The 19,893-nt window shown below is 45.5% G+C and overlaps 1 protein-coding gene and 1 long non-coding RNA gene across 2 annotated transcripts in view; one reads left to right on the top strand and one right to left on the bottom strand.

Annotated features, from left to right (window-relative positions):
- CNTNAP2 (contactin associated protein 2) overlaps positions 1-19,893 on the bottom strand; it is a 1,040,519-nt gene that overhangs the window by 26,707 nt on the left and 993,919 nt on the right. The window contains exon 21 of the mRNA XM_072153374.1: positions 16,771-16,864. Coding sequence (XP_072009475.1) covers positions 16,771-16,864 — 94 coding nt within the window. The remainder of the gene's footprint in view (positions 1-16,770; positions 16,865-19,893) is intronic.
- Positions 9,304-19,893, top strand: part of LOC140133327 (uncharacterized) — a 29,203-nt gene continuing 18,613 nt past the window's right edge. Inside the window, exon 1 of the long non-coding RNA XR_011855868.1 lies at positions 9,304-9,541. This is a non-coding gene — a long non-coding RNA (uncharacterized lncRNA). The remainder of the gene's footprint in view (positions 9,542-19,893) is intronic.

Below are 19,893 nucleotides of genomic sequence, written 5' to 3'. Positions count from 1 at the left end.
CATGGTTTCACTTACAGCAGCTTCTGTTCTATATATATATATATATATATATATATATAATTTGTTACAATTTAGGAAAACAATTTATAACTCTGGCAGACCATATACACAAAATAACAATATAAATGTTCACAGTTCAGTGTCACAATATGCTACTTAGATTTGTACCTTGTACACATAGGTTAGATACCATTAGGGACAGTGGCCCCCTGCTGAACAGGGCAGATACTGCTGCAGATTCCTATGAGAAATGTAGTCTGCAGTATACAGTATATAGCACCTTACTTACAAAGGATAATTCTTTCAAATCATAAATCAGATTTTTTCTGGACATTCTGTCTACAGAAATTATTGCTTCCAAAATACATGAATTATTATATAATATAATTATTATATATGTTATGTCTTTATGGTTTACTAGATGTATATATGTTTATTTTTCAATAAAAAGGTTAATCAAGTAAACATAAAATCCAGTGTTATGTAATAGGTACCTAGCCAGTCCTGATGCCATACAGCTAAGTGCCATTACTCCTTTTCACAATTGGCAGAGGGACAAATATTCTACTGTAGACTTATTGGGGCACATTTACTTATTTGTGCCGTCTCGATCCCCGCTGTGCATTGTCCGACGAGGATTCAGGTCTGCCGCGATTCACTAAGATCGCGCTTCCAATTTCCTGCATGTGTCGCTTCCCCTTCCCCTGCTCAGGTCCACCGGAGTTCACCATCTTCTTCCATGTGGGTGCTGATCTTGCAACACAATTTCGTTTTTAAATTCCACTGTTTGTCCGAATCAGTCGGGTTGTCCGACGTCCACGCCCCGATTTGTGTCGCATGCAAGCCGGCGCTGATGCGCCACAATCCGATCGCGTGCACCAAAAAACCCTGTGCAATTCAGCGCAAAACAGTAAAAAACCGGGAAACCCAACGAAAATGCGCGGTTTCGGATCCTTATTAAAAGCGCCCCACCTACAATACTAAAAACGTTGCTGTGTGAGTAAAACATGGCTAAGGAGTAAACAACAGTCTTTTTGTGTTTATAAGACATTTCTTTACACATTTTTGGGGATGGTGAAGCAGTATTAGGCAGGAGAAATAGCTATTCCCCTGTATACCCTGATCATTGTTACTGTTAACTAAATGAGATTTGCAACTTTGCCAGTAGTGATACTGCCTGCCATATGTAACTTCATCTGCTATTTTGTATTGTGAATCCTGAAGTTGCTTTTATTGCTTGTAATGATAAGGATACATTTTTTGATGTATGGATTTAATAAAAGTTATTTTATGAAATCAGTATATGTATGACTCCAATTTATCTTGTATATATTATATTGAAGGTGACCCATACCTCACTTAACAGTGATATATTGTGTGATATATAAAGACCCCAGGAGGTGTTTTTAGCAAATTTCTAGGTTGCAGCATGATTGAAAAATCATCTTTTATTCTTTTGTAGGATACAGACAGGCAATCAGGCAACCCCACCTCCTGCAGTCGGGTAACCCAGCTTCCTGCAGTCAGGTGACCCCGCGTCCTGCAGTCGGGTAACCCCGCCTCCTTCACTAAGGTAACCCAGCTTCCTGCAGTCAGGTAATCCCGCCTCCTGCAGTCGGGTAACCCCGCCTCCTGCAGTCAGGTAACCCAGCCTCCTGCAGTCAGGTAACCCCGCCTCCTGCAGTCAGGTAACCCCGCCTCCTGCAGTCAGGTAACCCAACCTCCTGCAGTCAGGTAACCTCACTTACTGCAGTCAGGTAACCCAACCTCTTGCAGTCAAGTAACCCCGCCCCCTGAAGTCAGGTAGCCCCAAGTCCTTAAATCAGGTAACCTCACATTCTGCAGTCATGTAACCCCACCTCCTGCAGTCATGTAACCCCACCTCCTGCAGTCAGGTAACCCCGCCTCCTGCAGTCAGGTAACCCCAACTCCTGCAGTCAGGTAACCCCACCTCCTGCAGTCAGGTATCCCCCCTCCTGCAGTCAGGTAACCCCATCTCCTGCAATCAGGTAACCCCACCTCCTGCAGTCAGGCAACCTCACTTACTGCAGTCAGGTAAACCCACCTCCTGCAGTCAGGTAACCTCACTTACTGCAGTCAGGTAACCCAACCTCCTGCAGTCAGGTAACCTCACTTACTGCAATCAGGTAACCCCACCTCCTGCAGTCAGGTAACCCCGCCTCCTGCAGTCAGGTAACCCCGCCTCCTGCAGTCAGGTAACCCCGCCTCCTGCAGTCAGGTAACCCCACCTCCTGCAGTCAGGTAACCCCACCTCCTGCAGTCAGGTAACCCCACCTCTTACAGTCAGGTAACCCCACCTCCTGGAGTCAGGTGATCCAACCTCCTGCAGTTAAGTAACCCCACCTCTTGCAGTAAGGAAACCCCACCTACTGCAGTCAGGTAACTCCACCTCCTGCAATCAGGCAACCCTGCCTGCTGCAGTCAGGTAACCCCCCTCCTGCAGTCAGGTAACCCCACCTCCTGCAGTCAGGCAACCTCACTTACTGTAGTCAGGTAAACCCACCTCCTGCAGTCAGGTAACCTCACTTACTGCAATCAGGTAACCCCGCCTCCTGCAGTCAGGTAACCCCACCTCCTGCAGTCAGTTAACCCCACCTCCTGCAGTCAGGTAACCCCACCTCCTGCAGTCAGGTGATCCAACCTCCTGCAGTCATGTAACCCCACCTCTTGCAGTAAGGAAACCCCACCTACTGCAGTCAGGTAACTCCACCTCCTGCAATCAGGCAACCCTGCCTACTGCAGTCAGGTAACTCCACCACCTGCAATCAGACAACCCTGCCTACTGCAGTCAGTCTGCTCTGCCCTACAACAGGTGTCCCTGTCCCAGCTGGGATGCCAGATCCATGAAGTGGGGACAGCAAACTGACTGCAGGTGTGGTTGCCTGACTGCATCATACAAATTTATAAAATATGATTTTTCATTATGCTGCAATCTAGAAATATTCTAAAAGGGCCTGTACATATTACAGCAGAAGATACTGTTTGTGGGCCTGTGGGGGTTAGTGTGATGACAGGTTCCCTTTAAGGGGAACCCCATACAGTAGAGTAGACACAATAAAACAACTCCATTATACAGTATCCTTAGTCTCCTCTGCAATCAGACTCTGAGTAATCCCCTTATTTACTAAACCTGTCCTGTACAAACTCGCTCAAGTCCATAGAAAAGAGAGTGGGGCACACACTAGGGTTGTTCCCTACTCTTCAAGGGCTCTGTCCCTATCATATATACACCTTGGAAATGTGATTTCTACTATATTTGCTTCAAGATACATTTAGTCTTGTATGACCTTCAATACACAAGAACGAGGATTCAGGTCTGCCGCGATTCACTAAGATCGCGCTTCCAATTTCCTGCATGTGTCGCTTCCCCTTCCCCTGCTCAGGTCCACCGGAGTTCACCATCTTCTTCCATGTGGGTGCTGATCTGGTAACACAATTTCGTTTTTAAATTCCACTGTTTGTCCGAATCAGTCGGGTTGTCCGACGTCCACGCCCCAATTTGTGTCGCATGCAAGCCGGCGCTGATGCGCCACAATCCGATCGCGTGCACCAAAAAACCCTGTGCAATTCAGCGCAAAACAGTACAAAACCGGGAAACCCAACGAAAATGCGCTGTTTCGGACCCTTATTAAATGCGTCCCACCTACAATACTAAAAACGTTGCTGTGTGAGTAAAACATGGCTAAGGAGTAAACAACAGTCTTTTTGTGTTTATAAGACACTTCTTTACACATTTTTGGGGATGGTGAAGCAGTATTAGGCAGGAGAAATAGCTATTCCCCTGTATACCCTGATCATTGTTACTGTTAACTAAATGAGATTTGCAACTTTGCCAGTAGTGATACTGCCTGCCATATGTAACTTCATCTGCTATTTTGTATTGTGAATCCTGAAGTTGCTTTTAATGCTTGTAATGATAAGGATACATTTTTTGATGTATGGATTTAATAAAAGTTATTTTATGAAATCAGTATATGTATGACTCCAATTTATCTTGTATATATTATATTGAAGGTGACCCATACCTCACTTAACAGTGATATATTGTGTGATATATAAAGACCCCAGGAGGTGTTTTTAGCAAATTTCTAGGTTGCAGCATGATTGAAAAATCATCTTTGATTCTTTTGTAGGATACAGACAGGCAATCAGGCAACCCCACCTCCTGCAGTCGGGTAACCCAGCTTCCTGCAGTCAGGTGACCCCGCGTCCTGCAGTCGGGTAACCCCGCCTCCTTCAGTGAGGTAACCCAGCTTCCTGCAGTCGGGTAATCCCGCCTCCTGCAGTCAGGTAACCCCGCCTCCTGCAGTCAGGTAACCCCGCCTCCTGCAGTCAGGTAACCCCGCCTCCTGCAGTCAGGTAACCCCGCCTCCTGCAGTCAGGTAACCCAACCTCCTGCAGTCAGGTAACCCAACCTCCTGCAGTCAGGTAACCTCACTTACTGCAGTCAGGTAACCCAACCTCTTGCAGTCAGGTAACCCCGCCCCCTGAAGTCAGGTAGCCCCAAGTCCTTAAATCAGGTAACCTCACATTCTGCAGTCATGTAACCCCACCTCCTGCAGTCATGTAACCCCGCCTCCTGCAGTCAGGTAACCCCGCCTCCTGCAGTCAGGTAACCCCAACTCCTGCAGTCAGGTAACCCCACCTCCTGCAGTCAGGTATCCCCCCTCCTGCAGTCAGGTAACCCCACCTCCTGCAGTCAGGTAACCCCACCTCCTGCAGTCAGGCAACCTCACTTACTGCAGTCAGGTAAACCCACCTCTTGCAGTCAGGTAACCTCACTTACTGCAGTCAGGTAACCCAACCTCCTGCAGTCAGGTAACCTCACTAACTGCAATCAGGTAACCCCACCTCCTGCAGTCAGGTAACCCCGCCTCCTGCAGTCAGGTAACCCCGCCTCCTGCAGTCAGGTAACCCCACCTCCTGCAGTCAGGTAACCCCACCTCCTGCAGTCAGGTAACCCCACCTCTTACAGTCAGGTAACCCCACCTCCTGGAGTCAGGTGATCCAACCTCCTGCAGTTAAGTAACCCCACCTCTTGCAGTAAGGAAACCCCACCTACTGCAGTCAGGTAACTCCACCTCCTGCAATCAGGCAACCCTGCCTACTGCAGTCAGGTAACCCCCCTCCTGCAGTCAGGTAACCCCACCTCCTGCAGTCAGGCAACCTCACTTACTGCAGTCAGGTAAACCCACCTCCTGCAGTCAGGTAACCTCACTTACTGCAGTCAGGTAACCCAACCTCCTGCAGTCAGGTAACCTCACTTACTGCAATCAGGTAACCCCGCCTCCTGCAGTCAGGTAACCCCACCTCCTGCAGTCAGGTAACCCCACCTCCTGCAGTCAGGTAACCCCACCTCCTGCAGTCAGGTGATCCAACCTCCTGCAGTCATGTAACCCCACCTCTTGCAGTAAGGAAACCCCACCTACTGCAGTCAGGTAACTCCACCTCCTGCAATCAGGCAACCCTGCCTACTGCAGTCAGGTAACTCCACCTCCTGCAATCAGACAACCCTGCCTACTGCAGTCAGTCTGCTCTGCCCTACAACAGGTGTCCCTGTCCCAGCTGGGATGCCAGATCCATGAAGTGGGGACAGCAAACTGACTGCAGGTGTGGTTGCCTGACTGCATCATACAAATTTATAAAATATGATTTTTCATTTATGCGGCAATCTAGAAATATGCTAAAAGGGCCTCCAGGGGATGTACATATTACAGCAGAAGATACTGTTTGTGGGCCTGTGGGGGTTAGTGTGATGACAGGTTCCCTTTAAGGGGAACCCCATACAGTAGAGTAGACACAATAAAACAACTCCATTATACAGTATCCTTAGTCTCCTCTGCAATCAGACTCTGAGTAATCCCCTTATTTACTAAACCTGTCCTGTACAAACTCGCTCAAGTCCATAGAAAAGAGAGTGGGGCACACACTAGGGTTGTTCCCTACTCTTCAAGGGCTCTGTCCCTATCATATATACACCTTGGAAATGTGATTTCTACTATATTTGCTTCAAGATACATTTAGTCTTGTATGACCTTCAATACACAAGAACGAGGATTCAGGTCTGCCGCGATTCACTAAGATCGCGCTTCCAATTTCCTGCATGTGTCGCTTCCCCTTCCCCTGCTGAGGTCCACCGGAGTTCACCATCTTCTTCCATGTGGGTGCTGATCTTGTAACACAATTTCGTTTTTAAATTCCACTGTTTGTCCGAATCAGTCGGGTTGTCCGACGTCCACGCCCCGATTTGTGTCGCATGCAAGCCGGCGCTGATGCGCCACAATCCGATCGCGTGCACCAAAAAACCCTGTGCAATTCAGCGCAAAACAGTAAAAAACCGGGAAACCCAACGAAAATGCGCGGTTTCGGACCCTTATTAAATACGCCCCACCTACAATACTAAAAACGTTGCTGTGTGAGTAAAACATGGCTAAGGAGTAAACAACAGTCTTTTTGTGTTTATAAGACATTTCTTTACACATTTTTGGGGATGGTGAAGCAGTATTAGGCAGGAGAAATAGCTATTCCCCTGTATACCCTGATCATTGTTACTGTTAACTAAATGAGATTTGCAACTTTGCCAGTAGTGATACTGCCTGCCATATGTAAATTCATCTGCTATTTTGTATTGTGAATCCTGAAGTTGCTTTTATTGCTTGTAATGATAAGGATACATTTTTTGATGTATGGATTTAATAAAAGTTATTTTATGAAATCAGTATATGTATGACTCCAATTTATCTTGTATATATTATATTGAAGGGAGTGGATATACTACATAAAAGGGAGGTCAATGTTATATTAATCTAGCCCATATAAAGGATGAAAATATTATTGGTACCTTCAACCTAGACATGAATAGGATAGGAAGTACTTGACGCCATTTGTCACATAAGTCTGATGACATGCTTAGTTTGTATTTGTATTTGAATTTGCACATTAACACAAAGAGTTGATTCATATTATATGGACGATCAGCTCATTCCTGGGGACAGCAAACCACCCTGTTGAGGGTACTGGAATCAGATGATTGGAGGTGGGGGGTCCAAATTGTTGAATCCCCCCATTTTGATATTGATGACCCATACCTCACTTAACAGTGATATATTGTGTGATATATAAAGACCCCAGGAGGTGTTTTTAGCAAATTTCTAGGTTGCAGCATGATTGAAAAATCATCTTTTATTCTTTTGTAGGATACAGACAGGCAATCAGGCAACCCCACCTCCTGCAGTCGGGTAACCCAGCTTCCTGCAGTCAAGTAACCCCACCTCCTGCAATCAGGCAACCCCACCTCCTGCAATCAGGTAGCCCCGCCTCCTGCAGTCAGGTAATCCCGCCTCCTGCAGTCAGGTAACCCCGCCTCCTGCAGTCAGGTAACCCAACCTCCTGCAGTCAGGTAACCTCACTTACTACAGTCAGGTAACCCAACCTCTTGCAGTCAGGTAACCCCGCCCCCTGAAGTCAGGTAGCCCGGAGTCCTTAAATCAGGTAACCTCACATTCTGCAGTCATGTAACCCCACCTCCTGCAGTGAGGTAACCCCGCCTCCTGCAGTCAGGTAACCCCCACCTCCTGCAGTCAGGTAACCCCGCCTCCTGTAGTCAGGTAACCCCGCCTCCTGTAGTCAGGTAACCCCGCCTCCTGTAGTCAGGTAACCCCACCTCCTGCAGTCAGGTAACCCCACCTCCTGCAGTCAGGTAACCTCACTTACTGCAGTCAGGTAACCCAACCTCCTGCAGTCAGGTAACCTCACCTACTGCAGTCAGGTAACCCCACCTCCTGCAGTCAGGTAACCCCACCTCCTGCAGTCAGGTAACCCCACCTCCTGCAGTCAGGTAACCCCACCTCCTGCAGTCAGGTAACCCCACCTCCTGCAGTCAGGTAACCCCACCTCCTGCAGTCAGGTGATCCAACCTCCTGCAGTTAGGTAACCCCACCTCTTGCAGTAAGGAAACCCCACCTACTGCAGTCAGGTAACTCCACCTACTGCAATCAGACAACCCTGCCTACTGCAGTCAGGTAACTCCACCTCCTGCAGTCAGGTAACCCCACCTCCTGCAGTCAGGTAACCCCACGTCCTGCAGTCAGGTGATCCAACCTCCTGCAGCTAGGTAACCCCACCTCTTGCGGTAAGGAAACCCCACCTACTGCAGTCAGGTAACTCCACCTCCTGCAATCAGACAACCCTGCCTACTGCAGTCAGTCTGCTCTGCCCTACAACAGGTGTCCCTGTCCCAGCTGGGATGCCAGATCCATGAAGTGGGGACAGCAGACTGACTGCAGGTGTGGTTGCCTGACTGCATCATACAAATTTATAAAATATGATTTTTCATTTATGCGGCAATCTAGAAATATGCTAAAAGGGCCTCCAGGGGATGTACATATTACAGCAGAAGATACTGTTTGTGGGCCTGTGGGGGTTAGTGTGATGACAGGTTCCCTTTAAGGGGAACCCCATACAGTAGAGTAGACACAATAAAACAACTCCATTATACAGTATCCTTAGTCTCCTCTGCAATCAGACTCTGAGTAATCCCCTTATTTACTAAACCTGTCCTGTACAAACTCGCTCAAGTCCATAGAAAAGAGAGTGGGGCACACACTAGGGTTGTTCCCTACTCTTCAAGGGCTCTGTCCCTATCATATATACACCTTGGAAATGTGATTTCTACTATATTTGCTTCAATATACATTTAGTCTTGTATGACCTTCAATACACAAGAACTGACTATATTTTACATGATAGCTTTATGGCAATAATAAAGTGAGGCCTAATAATCATATTAATTATAATAGCTCTGCATTACTTTAATGGACAAGGCAGTATGTTGCATTAGTTGGCATATTACATAATGCACATCTATGATTTATACTTGACGTCAGGAAACCGCTAACAAGAACAACTCATAAATATGCAAGGTTAAAAAGGTCACAGGAATAGAGTCTACAGATTTACATTGCACAGTATTGATTAATCTGAAGAAGTGCTGACAGCCACATATGACAAAGGCACAAGGGCAAATAATACAATTCTGAAGTACAAGCACATGAGAACTTTATTCATTACATGTGTGCAGGGGCGGACTGGCCATTAACTCCACCGGGAGAAATCCCGGTGGGCCGACCTGTCTGGGTGATCTAGGGCCGGTCCATGCAGGAGAATGTGACATAGGATGTCAGCACAGAGAGCTGCCTCACCTACACAACAGGCCGCCCGTGCACTGTACTGGGGTCAGCAGCAGAGAGTCCGATGGAAGCTGCTGCCCCTGTGATTAGCAGACAGCTGATTAGCAGCTACACGGAGCTCTGCACAGCTCCAGATAGGACAGCGCTGAGGTCAGGGACAGGGCACTGCTCCGGCCCCTCCTCCCACAACCAGGAAGCAGGAGGCTGCTAGACGGGACGGAGAGGGCTGGGGAGGACTACAAGCCATGTGTATGGAGATCTCAGCCCTGCCAGGCAGCTGCTTCCCTGCACATTGATTCTCCACACAAAGAACTTTGTTACTCTCATAAATAGTAAGTGCAGAAATGTGTAAAGTATTTCTTGCATTTTATTGACATATTTATGTGAGTTTATATATATATGTGTAATGTATGGGTATGTACTAGTAATTCTGCTGGCATTGTATGGAGAAAGCTTGTAGGCTGAGCTCTCAATACAGAGCAGGTGTCAGCCCTTGTGGTATACAGCCCGCCAGCCCCTGTGGTATACAGCCCGCCTGCCCCTGTGGTATACAGCCCGCCAGCCCTTGTGGTATACAGCCCGCCAGCCCCTGTGGTATACAGCCCGCCAGCCCCTGTGGTATACAGCCCGCCAGCCCCTGTGGTATACAGCCCGCCAGCCCCTGTGGTATACAGCCCGCCAGCCCCTGTGGTATACAGCCCGCCTGCCCCTGTGGTATACAGCCCGCCAGCCCCTGTGGTATACAGCCTGCCCAGCCCCTGTGATATACAGCCCGCCAGCCCCTGTGGTATACAACCCGCAAGCCCTTGTGGTATACAGCCCGCCTGCCCCTGTGGTATACAGCCCGCCATCCCCTGTGGTATACAGCCCGCCATCCCCTGTGGTATACAGCCCGCCAGCCCCTGTGGTATACATCCCGCCAGCCCCTGTGGTATACAGCCCGCCAGCCCCTGTGGTATACAGCCCGCCAGCCCCTGTGGTATACATCCCGCCAGCCCCTGTGGTATACAGCCCGCCAGCCCTTGTGGTATACAGCCCGCCAGCTCCTGTGGTATACAGCCCGCCTGCCCCTGTGGTATACTGCCCACCAGCCCCTGTGGTATACAGCTGGCCAGCCCCTGTAGTATATAGCCACCAGCCCCTGTAGTATATAGCCACCAGCCCCTGTTGTATATAGCCTGCCACCCCCTGCTCCCCCCAGTATATAGCCTGCAGCCCCTGCTCCCCCCAGTATATAGCCTGCAGCCCCTGCTCCCCCAGTATATAGCCTGCAGCCCCTGATCCCCCCAGTATATAGCCTGCATCTCCTGCTCCCCCCAGTATATAGCCTGCAGCCCCTGCTCCCCCCAGTATATAGCATGCAGCCTCTGCTCCCCCCAGTATATAGCCTGCAGCCCCTGCTCCCCCCAGTATATAGCCTGCAGCCCCTGCTCCCCCCCAGTAAAAAAAACAAAGTGTACTCACCTTCCGATGCCAAAGGCAGGTTACCTTCTATGCATCAATGCTCCGGTAGGTCCTTTTCTATCCATTGATGGTCCAGCATCGTCTCCGAGTCCTCGGCAGTCCGTTGCAGGCACTATGATGCCAGCCGCTCGCTGCTGACCGCGCAGGGTCTTGGAGCTGATGCTGGAGCATCGATGGATAGAAGAGGAACTGCCTGCAGGCATTGGAAAGTAAGTGCACTTTTTGTTTTTCTTCTAGACTTTAGTATAAGCCGAGTTAGGGTTTTTCAGCAATTTTTTTGTAGTGAAAAACTTGGCTTATACTCGAATCTATATGGTATATACATGGAAAAATTTTAAAGTTATAGGGTTGAGTGTTGTGTATCTAAACGGGTTTGTATATTGCTCCTCTGCACACCACTGGAAATATCTTGTATAGGGGGCAATATTATAGTATATTCTTGTACATAGGGGGCAGTATTATAGTAGTTATATTCCTGTACATAGGGAGCAGTATTATAGTAGTTATATTCCTGTACATAGGGGGCAGTATTATAGTAGTTATAGTCTTGTACATAGGGGGCAGTATTATAGTAGTTATATTCTTGTACATAGGGGCCAGTATTATAGTAGTTATATTCTTGTACATAGGGGGCAGTATTATAGTAGTTATATTCTTGTACATAGGGGGCAGTATTATAGTAGTTATATTATTGTATATAGGGGCAGTATTATAGTAGTTTTATTCTTGTACATAGGGGGCAGTATTATAGTAGTTATATTCTTGTACATAGGGGGCAGTATTATAGTAGTTATATTCTTGTACATAAGGATATACGACAGCACAGGTAACTAAGGATGTTTACCCACAAGCTCTATAGCATTTCTCTCTTATAGCGCAGGCAGTGGTTTCATCACTGCACCCGCCAGCAAGCCGATGCCATGCGCAATCGTGGGTATCCCAGGGCGCATGCATGATCTTAAAAGCAAAGCATCCTTGGAAACCCACGATTGATTGTAGGAGGATATAGCGCTGAAGCTGCTGCCTGCGCTACAATAAAGAAAAGCTATGAAGATTTACCCGGCTCATTAGCAAAACATTGTTTGAATTAAGTCAATCCACTAACAATGTGACTTGTAACATTTTGCAAATTCCACCCACATCACATGACCCCGCCTACTTCATTTTACTCCACCCACAACATAGGGCCACTCTTAGAATTTTTTCCAGGGCCTCTTTAATTTCCCAGTCCGGCCCTGCATGTGTGCATGGTTTCCAAGAGATGTGTCCTTCAATGATGTCCTGGTTGTGCTTATCATTCAGTATACGTAAAGAAACTAGATTGATACATCAAGATTGTAAGTAAATTCCCTAGATACAGTCTCTGTTGGTGACTACTCTTCAGAGTTGACTACTAAAGACTGAATTACGCTGATCTGACTCAAGGATATCTGAGTCACTTTGTTCCTCCTCAGCCCTACTGTCTACCATTATATTATACTGTAGAAAAATGTATATATGATTAGAATGTTAGCGTGTTAGTATGTGTGTATAATATGTATACACACACACACACATATATATATATATATCCACGAAAAAATGAGACTGCACTCCAAGGTAAATGTGAAAAAAAGATGGGTGCTACACTAGCCCAAGTGCAAGATTTCAGAGCCTGTTCAGGATCCTTTTTTAAGCAATGTGATACCTAATGACCATGAGTCATAAGTCATGTTTGACATTTTTCACTAGACATACTTACTTGATTCTACTTATTATTTGAAGCAAGTGAAGATCATATAGTGCCTACTGGGGAAGGGGTGTCCTGTTAATACTAGAGCTGGTGGAATTTCAGTGATGCTATTATTTGGGTACATGAGAAAAATCTTGTAATTCTTTTTAAAGGGGCACAACACTGACAGCTCTTGCTTTTAGTTCCATCTTTTTACAGAAACATCATATTCTACAGTGCTAAAGCTACCATCATATTACATACAGTCAGGCCATATGCCTATACATGATATTTCTCTGCATTGTTTATCGTAGTAAATGGGTGTTGGAAGTGCAACATCATGTGGCTTGAAACTGTGTAAGGGTCTTTGTGGACAGAAGAAGAACTAAGCCATAAATTCCTAATATTGCCCTTAATAAAGATGGCAGAAACAGCCTGCGTGTGATAAAAATGCACTGTGATATCACACCTGGAGACTAAGGCCATCCTGACTGAGGTCAGCTCAGATCTGGGGGATAGCAAAGACTCACATTACTTGCCCTGCAAGTTTGTGTGATAAGATATAGAAGCAAGGATGCCACCTATTGACTCTACAACATCATCCAATTGGCCAAGACAGTGGTGGAGGAGTGTGGGCTATGTGTGTGAGCGATGAGTGTATGTATATAAGATTGTATACAGATCTTTAGGGAGAGAACTTCCTCCGCTACTCTCTCTCTGTCCCCTAGTTAATGTACCCTGTATCTATATATCCCTGTATTGTACCCCTAATAAATCCCTTATTAAGATCCATTGAATATTGTTGGACATCTTGCATTTAGACCTTACAAAATTATTTCAAAATTTTATTTCTCCTCTCAATTGTAATTGTGGCATACCACTGCCCTCTACTGTACTTTACTGGTACTACATTTCTTCTGTCCTATTTCTAGTCTGAGCCAGTTCAATGGTTTGGGTTTTGAATCCCATTTCATATATTAATATGTACTATTTCTTGACAGTAAGAATCAGTTCAAATTAAAATGGGTGCACAGCAGGTATGGTCATGCCTCAAATGCACCAAGAAGCTCATTTGTATAGAGAGAATAATGTAATTTTCTCTTATATGACAAATCATTGGGAAGCAATTATATGTATATTTGGAATGCTTATAAATTGTCCTAGATAATACTGTTTTTACATGTGGTAAATACAAAGGTCCACTAGCAACTGTAAAACAAGGAATTATATGGCCATATAGCTTGTTGGACCATTAAAAATTGCAAGACAGCTGGACCTGACTGAACCAAAGATATGATGTGCAACCTCCCCCATCGGGCCTAGCCTTTTCTTGGGGCCTGGAGGCAGCCGGGGCCCTGAATACCGGAGTGGCTGGCTAGTGCGGCCTTGGGTACGCTGTGGTCATGGTGCTTGGTATGGGGACCGGAGGGCTGACCTACAGCCTGACAGGTCTCCGGCAGGTGGTGTTTGCAAGAAATGGGAGAGGCTGATGTACTGTTTTTTCCCTGGGGTGACCCCTGAGTGTCCATAGGACGAGTCCCTGGGTAATGGATGGAGAAGCCCGTGGTGGTAAACAGCCATTTCCATGGATAAGCCGGAGGAGACATTGCGCAAATCAATTTACAGCTTTTTACTGAACAGCAGGCAACCGGCCAAAATTCAGATTATTGGAGTGGTCATGGAGAGTGGTTGGAGGAATGATGTACCAGCCTGGTAGTAGATGCAGGCTGGGATAGTTGAGGTGGAGCTGTGTCCAACCTGTGGAAGCTGCAGCTCTGAGTTCCTGGCAGTTCTGGGTCTGTGGCACTGTCACTTTCTTCACTCTCTGACTCCTGAGACAGACCATATGCTCTCACTGAGCAGGGGTGTTATACTCCCCCCTGGTCAGGTGGTAGCACCTCTCCAATCATACTCCAGTTAACAATACAGCCACATAATGGGGTAATTACTTATACCAATTTACTGTTACAGGTGTAATTTACATTTTATGTATTTAACCAAAATCCTGATGAAACACCTGTGGGGGTGTGGAACAGCAGAAGGCTCTTCAAGCTGAAAGGCATACCAAGAGCCCTTGCAAGAACTGCCAACCTGGATTTTAACTCTTTAATTGGTGCTAACTGGTGCATATATCTTATATATTAAGGATGTATGAAGAAGGCTTAACCCATTACCCCTCTTCATAGAGACATGGGGTTTGCTGCATAGTGCAGCACACACCCACCGCTAACAACCCATTGCAGAAATTCATGATTTATGGCACCCGTTCGTCATGAATTTGGCGCACCCTGCATTATACACAGGCAAATCCACTAGTTTGTAGTAGTTTTAGTAAATGTGCCTCTTTGTTTTAATTTTTAAAATTTATTAAAACACTATAAAACATATTTAAATTTGGTATCATCATGATTGTATCAAACCAAAGAATAAAGTAGACATATCATTTGGAACACACAGTGAAAGTCATAAAAACGGAGCAAAACTGGCCTAAAAATTGTTTGCCCAGGGAACCACAATGCCTTATCCAGGCCCGCATCATGTCATAAGTAGGGAGCACCTGCCATGAGGTAAGTTGAGAATCTCGCCTCAGGCGGCATGCCACCTGCTGAAAGAGGGGGCGGCTTCATGCACCTGCCTGTCCATGCTGCTGCCTGCACACCCATGCTGCCGCCGTCCCACCTGCCCATGCCGCCATGCTGCCATGCTGCGGTCCGCCCATGCTGCCGTGCTGCCGCTGGCCAGCCAGCCCAAGCTGCCACCCATGCAGGCACATCCTCTTTCCCGCCAGCCGGCACATCCCCCTGCCTGAAGTGCAGCCCCACCTGTCCGCTGCGGGCTCCCACCCCGCATACACTCCCCCCGCATCCAGCTCCCCACTCCGCTCTGTTCCACCCCCCCTCCCCAAGTGGAGGACAAGACAGAACCTTCATGGACAATAAAGAAAAGAAAGTAAGTTTATCTGTGCATGTATACATATATATGTATATATATATATATATATGTATATATATGTATGTGTGTGTATATATACTACATGGCGGTACACTTCATGCATTTTATACTACATGGCGGCACACTGTATGCATTTTATACTACATTGCCGCACATTGGGGCAGATTTATCAAGCAGTCTGAAAGTCAGAATATTTCCAATTGCCCATGGCAACCAATCACAGCTCCCCTTTAAAATATTCATGAGCACTGGTGAAATGAAAGTTGAGCTGTGATTGGTTGCCATGGGCAACTGGAAATATTCTGACTTTTAGACTGCTTGATAAATCTGCCCCATTGTGTCCATTTTGTATTACATGGCGGTATGCTGTATGCATGTATGCATTTTATACTAAATGATGGCATGTTGTATGCATTTTATACAACATGGCGGCACGCTGTATGTATTTTCCATTGCTTTATTGATAAATCTCGTCCTGACACTCCCTGATATAGTACATATATATTTGGGGGGGGGGGCATCTCTTTATGGCTCGCCTCAGGCAGCAGAAAGGCTTGGTTCACCCTTGGTCACAAGGCCTCTTGTAGGTCATGCTTGATGTCAAGGGAGCTGCCTTACAAGTTAGCTAAAAGATCTGTGGTTTCCTTATAACATCCTGGAACACTTTGCATATTTCCCCCACTCTCACCATACCTACATTAACTGGAATCCACTCCATTGTAAAGGGAGTCTATGGCTGCTCTTCTCCATTGCTCCTCCTACACGTTACCACATTTAAATAGGCATAAGTGGGTTCATATTTTCTCCCTGTGTCTCTTGCTACATTTCCACTTTGTCATCAAGGTCATATTTTCTTGTGTAAAAGACACAGCATATTGATATGATACCACACCATCTGCTCATTGGTTGTAGATGTACTAATCTGAGATACAGGGGTTGCTCTGGAAACTGAAGGAACAAGAACCGTCATGCACAAAGGACTGTGTATTGACCCCTCACTGTCACCATCTCAGAGGTCGGACGTAGTAGGCCACACTTGTTAATTGTGGTGCCCCATATGTTTTCTCAGTTATGGCTCACAAAGTTTAACCAGTTATGGCTCACAAAGTTCAACTTGAGCTGACAATATCATAATTCTCTCCATACATCAGCAAGATTTTCCACCAATTTATAGCAGTATATAAAATAGCCAGCTACTGTCCTCGACAATAACCACAAGCCAGTGATCTAAATGACCTCTCTTCATAAAGAGATATATTGAAGATTGTCATAGTTGACACCTGATAAATGTGTGTGCCATTGGGGACTACAGATTCTTTGCATTATTTACCTCAGTAATTATTTCTTCTGATGCTCTTCAATGTGATCTATAAAGTACAGCCATAGTGAATGTGACATTATCCAGCTGAGGAGGTAATTCATGAGTTCACTTACCCAACACTCTTCCCAAGAAAAGAGCCTTTGGTCCATTAAACTGAGTCTCTGAAGAAGGAGGAAGGCTGTATGTTGCTGGAGAGTAATGATCGAGCTGAGGAGCAGGAATGAGAAAGAGACAAGAGGAAAGTCAGACAGGAGTTTAAATAAAACCCACTGACATTGTATTTCATGAGATCAGCTCTTTTTAATATCACATTTTCCTGATGATTCCTTTTCCAATACATCTGTGACCACAAGAAGAATTAATGTCCTTGAAAATGAAGGTGAGACATTAATTTATCAAGAACAGAACATCACATCCTTGTATTTCTTAAGCAGGAGCAAAATGGGTTCCATGCAGTACATGTGAAAAAATGCACATACCGTACATTCAAAATCATAATTGTGAAATTCTAGGACTAAAATTCACAATTTTCTAGCTGTGAATTACAGATTATTGGATGGAATATTAGACCAGGAGTAGTCCTTCTTTAAGCAAATTCTAGCAGTGAAACCAACACATATGGCTAGTCAAGACGAAAATTGTCCACACCCAACCAGGAAACTGCTTTGATAGGAGGTGCCAAAATCATGTCATATGTCATCAGCTTTTACTTCTCCTCAGGTAACACCCCTGCCCTTAACAACTTCCCTGGGCAGACTGCTGTTTACAGTAGCCAACCTCTATAAAAATGAGTCACCTTAGTGATCAACTCATTTGTTGTTTTATATTAATTTAACGGGAGTCTACCAGCTCTACCAACCATTATTATCTGTTGGCAGCATGTTGTAGTGAAATATACAGTGATTTTCACAAATTTCTGTCCAATTTATGATTTTCTGTCTTGTGAGGAGCAGAAGGAGACACTGGAAGAAGAGGAAATTGATTCAGACAGGAAAGGCAATGCTCTGGGTACTGAGAACACTGCATCATTAGCATACAGATTACACTTTCAGAAGTGATAAGTATATCCAGTCCCCTATAATATCAATATACAGCACACCTATAATAACTATATACAGCCTCCTTATTATAATAAATATACACAGCCCCTATAATAAATATACACAACCCCCTATAATAACTATATATAGCCCCCTTATAATACCTATATACAGCCACCTATAATAAACATAACAGCTCCCCTATAACTATATTCAGCATCTGTATAATAAATTTTACAGACCCCTTAAATTAATATATACAGCCCCCTATAATAAATATACAGCCTCTTTAAGAACTATATGCAGCACCCCTATAATATCTATATCCAGTCCGCTATAATAAATATAAACAGCCCTCTTATAATAAATATAAACAGCCCCCTTATAACTATATACAGCCCCCTATAATAACTATATATAGCCCTCTTATAATAAATATACATAGCCCCACTATAATAACTATATCCAGCCCCCTTTAATTAATATTTATAGTGCACTGTGATAACTATATCCAGCCCCCCTATAATTATATACAACCCTCCTATAACTTCATACAGCCCCATATAACTATACACAGCCCTCATATCATAATTATATACAAGCCCCTTTAACCATATGCACCCTCCTATAATAACTATATATAGCCCTACTTTAACTATATACAGCCTCCCTTTAACTATATACAGCTCTCCTATAAGAACTATATACAGCCCACCTATAATAACTATAAACAGCTCCTATAACTATATACAGTCCCCTATAACTATATACAGCCCTCCTATAACTATATACAGCCTTCTGAAAACTATATACAGCCCTTATATAACTCTATACAGCCTTGATTTACCCAATTTAGAGTTCTCCTATAATATTTATATACAGCCTCCCTTTAATTATATACAGTTCTCTTATAAGAACTATATACAGCCCTCCTCTAATAACTATATACAGCCTCCTATAACTATATACAGCCTCCCTATAACTATATAGAGTCCTATAACTATATACATTCTCTTTTTAATGATATACAGCCCTCCTATAAGAACTATATACAGCTATCTTATAATAACTGTATACATCCTCCTATAATAACTATATAAAGCCTCCTAAAGCTATATACAGCCTCCCTATAACTATATACAGCCCTCCTATAACTATACACAGCCCTCCTATAACTATATACAGCCATCCTATAACTATATAAAGCCCTGATGTAACTATATACAGCTGCCCTATAATAATTATATACAGCCTCCCTATAATAACTATATAAAGCCTCCTATCACTATATACAGCCTCCCTTTAACTAAATATAGCCCTCCTATAAATGTATACAGCCCTCCTATAACTATATACAGCCCCCTATAATAACTATATACAGCCTCCCCTTAGAACTATATACAACTATAAACAGTGGCGTAACAATAGCCGTAGCAGCCGTAGCGGTTGCTACGGGGCCCGGGCGACACAGGGGCCCGGGATGAAAAGCCAAAATTGGACCACCCTTGCACAGTAATACGGACCCCAGACCGTCCCTCTGTCCCTGTCCGCCTACTGCAGGCCGCCGAACTTGGCCACTTCATTTGTTGGCACTCAGCCCGCCCACTTCTTTTGGCGCGACCGCCCTGACGGCACCATCCGTGGCCGCCCGCCAGCCTCGTTCCCCCGCGGTAGCCCGCCCCAGTCTGTTTGCGGCCGCCTGCATACTCCTTCCACGGCCGCTCGGGTGGCCTTGTCCATCCGCGCCCCAGGCTCTTCACGGCCACCCTGCCGGTCCACTGCTTCCGCGGCCGCAGGGCACAGTCCATCCGAGGGCACCTGGCCGGTACACTGCTTCCACGGCCACAGGGCCCAGTCCATCCACGGCCACCCGGCCGGTCCACTGCTTCCGTCCGACTGCTTTACCGCGATCGCGCAGCCGGCCTGCTATTTCCACGGCTTCCCGAAGAAACAACCTTCCACTGCACAGCACCCGGCCTACAAGAAATGTAAGTAAGTCCCTATATATGTAAGATTGATTTGTGTATGCTGTATGTGTCTATTTTCTGTATGTATGTGCTGTATGTATGTATGTGCTGTACAGTATATACTGTATGTATGTGTGTATATGCTGTGTGTGTATTTGCTGTAGGTGTGTATATGATGTATAGTATAAACTGTATTTGTGTATTTTTGCTGTATGTATGTGTGTATGTA

The sequence above is a fragment of the Engystomops pustulosus genome, chromosome 5, assembly GCF_040894005.1.
Source record: "Engystomops pustulosus chromosome 5, aEngPut4.maternal, whole genome shotgun sequence".
NCBI lineage: Eukaryota > Metazoa > Chordata > Amphibia > Anura > Leptodactylidae > Engystomops > Engystomops pustulosus.
This window is presented reverse-complemented; position numbering and strand designations above follow the sequence as displayed.